The following is a 3,095-nucleotide window of genomic DNA, read 5'->3' as shown; positions in this document are numbered from 1 at the left end:
GCACACACAAACATCTATTTTTTTTTAACCTTTGAAACGTAAAGATATGCAAACAAAATATTTTCAATTTGCGACTACTATAACTTACTCCGCGAGAAGTTAAAAATAAAAACAAAATATGTACTGATTATTAAAATTTTTGTAAAAAAAATATGATAATTTGATGTGCAAATGTCTATTGATCATTTTGATCACTAAATGGCACTTTTTGGATAACCAAAAATGCACGCTCACTCTACCATCGCAATTCTTCAATCAAAAATTTAGTCAATTCTTCATTGTTTGCACAAGTACAATGTGTTTTGAATTTTTCAATCAGATAAAAAATAGAGCTCTCTAAAAAATTGAATAGTTATTTTTCATCATTTTGCCCCCTATTCCGACATGGATAAACCTGTCATTATCAAAAACTAATCAGCACATCTTCCCGACAATTGAATAATTCAATCGACAATTAATATTTTATGTTAGTTCCCGAAATAAAATAAGAAACCATTTTAAACCATTTTAAAACGTTTTGTTTGAAAGATTCACCTTAACAAAGTTGCAAAAAATGAACAGAGCTTCAATATTTCTCCAAAGAAAGCTTATCAATTTGATAATTTTTATTTCAAACATGACACATCAATAAAAATATTAATGAGGCGCCCTCGAAACGAATAGAAAACGAATAACATTATATTTCATAGAAAATTATCTAGATCAGGATCAATCCTTAAAATAAAATTTTGACATTTTGAAAAATTTGCCGCCCCCCAAATTGTGCCGCCCTAGGCCCGGGCCTCACGGGCCTATGGGGTAATCCAGCACTGAATGGTATAGTTATGCCACTGATATAGCTATCTATATTTCCAAGTGAAAACCGTTGACACTACTGACGTGACAACAAGCTGCTCGAAGCGAGATCGAACCGGAACCTAATTAAGGTTCACTATCTACCTAGTCACTTAACTACGAGCGATCTCATATATAAATAATATAATATATAATTCTTATGTGCACAGGTATCGCTAGCGTATCTCATAACAACGTTTGGTCTACAACAGGCTATTCCTTATTGTTATTGTTCAGCGTTCTATACGATCGAGCGCTCCGGCGGCTACCGAATAGTCACATTTTGGCTAGATCCTTCGCCGACCAGACTTTAAGACTTGGCACGCTTGTTGAAGCAAAACGTTAGCAGTGTCCAACACTTACTACTGTTGCTACCTTCAAATCAGGACTAGGGCTAGGCTCAAGGGCTGCGCTGGCAGCAAGTATCAGTCGGCTGTTCCTTGGGCGTCGCGTGTGTCGAAGGGGGTAGTTTATATGTTGAAAACTTTATGCCAGCGTCGATTCCGAACGTCACTGCGGGCCGTTATATTACATTGCATGGTGGTGTTGTACGAATGTGATGAACGTGAGGGTTGGCTTCTGGAAGACCGGCTTCTAAAGCCCAACTAAAAAGTCGATCACAGCGGGGGTCTGTTAGCAAAGAATCACATATGTTCTAGTCCGATTCCCTTTGTGGCTATCACTTTACCTATATTAGGGGGTACAAATGCGTGCCACGCCGAAGCCACGCTGTAGCCAAGAGTAGCCAAGAGTAGAGTGATTGCATGCGGCCGAGACCAAAACATATGAATCAAGAGCATCTTCTGTTTCATCAAGTTTATAATGTTTTTAACAAGTTTCATTTCGTCTATATTTGCTCTACTAAATAAAACTTGATAAAATAGATTCATTTTTTCTTAATACTCATCACATTTATACATAGCCCTTATACTACATGGACTGTTAGTCATCATATGTTTTCCATTGTATAAAGTATAAAAAGATAGAAGGGACTGTGACGTCATTTGCTGAACATGCGTTGTCGACAATCGTGGAACTCTTCCGATTGATTTGAATAATATAATGGCAAATGTCATATGCCATATATTTTATTTGAATAATATAATGGCAATTGTGATGACTGATAATTTTTTAAGAATCGATTTTAATAATAGTTAATAATATTTATCATAATAGTGAATGTTATTCAAAAATTTTTTGTGATAGTTTTATTTTAATGTAGTATAAGGTCTATGCATTTATAACATAAACACAAACATAATTATAATAATAGTGCTTAATGGAGAGAGGCTAATATTTGAATGAACATTTTTTACGACATTGTGTTTCCATTTGATTAACAATTTATAGTCAAGTAATTAGGTGTATTGACCTAATACGATTTCTAAAACTTAATCACATTTCAATTTTTTATATAATTCTAAAAATACTTAACCTAACTAATACGAATTTTAATGTCTATTTGAAGATTTTTTTTAATATAATTGTTATTTAAACATTGGAAAGTTTCAGAAAATTTGCTCAAGGCAAAATCTTATACACTTATATATATAGTACTATACAAACTATAGTTATTTTTTTAAGCTATCAGAATAATTATATTTTAGTTGCTGATTGATTTCTTGAAAACTTAAAGCATGAATATTGTGGGTATGCAAATTACAATTACCTGATAACTAATAATTGCATTATATTGCATCGGATAGATAGCATCGTTATATGCTAAATGTACATGTATAATTTTGTAGTAAGTAGCCGATAGTAGCAAAGTACTATCAATTTGATAATACTTTGCTACTATCGGCATTTTACCTTACGAATGGCAATGAATTTAAAAAAAAAATATCTTTTCTACATTCTATTCTTATTGCGCAGAGATTTTGTTACATAAAGTGCGGCAATGTTATAGCATTGGATATATATTTTTCATTTATTACGAAACTACGAAAATATTAAAATGTGAATTAGTATAGGTTATAAGATATCAATGCCATAATCTTTTTTACAGCTTGCTGGTTTTAGTATAGAAGACGTATTAATTGACCTAGGAATATTTGTAAAAATAGTTTAAATGACAAAAATAAATATAATATTACTAATTATTGGCTATTTGCAATTAGTTTTATCTGATATTTTATGCTGACTGTTACGAATTCATTTCGTAATATATATATATATATATATATATATACATAGCTGGGCACCGTTAATCAAATAGTTAACTTCGTTAATCGTTAATCCGCTACAAAAAAAGTTAACTT

At 31.9% G+C, this 3,095-nt stretch overlaps 1 protein-coding gene across 1 annotated transcript in view; it reads right to left on the bottom strand.

The window, feature by feature from the left end:
- LOC113375191 (transcription elongation regulator 1-like) overlaps window positions 1-1,676 on the bottom strand; it is a 4,439-nt gene extending 2,763 nt beyond the window's left edge. The window contains 2 exon segments of the mRNA XM_026615138.1: window positions 1,367-1,464; window positions 1,523-1,676. Coding sequence (XP_026470923.1) covers window positions 1,367-1,464; window positions 1,523-1,676 — 252 coding nt within the window.
- Between the last annotated feature and the right edge of the window lie 1,419 nt (window positions 1,677-3,095).

Source organism: Ctenocephalides felis, unplaced genomic scaffold, assembly GCF_003426905.1.
Source record: "Ctenocephalides felis isolate EL2017-DRISC unplaced genomic scaffold, ASM342690v1 CF-g0.4_SCAFFOLD_01886, whole genome shotgun sequence".
Classification (NCBI taxonomy): domain Eukaryota; kingdom Metazoa; phylum Arthropoda; class Insecta; order Siphonaptera; family Pulicidae; genus Ctenocephalides; species Ctenocephalides felis.
Note: the sequence above shows the minus strand (reverse complement) of the source record. Positions and strands in the feature narration are given on the sequence as shown.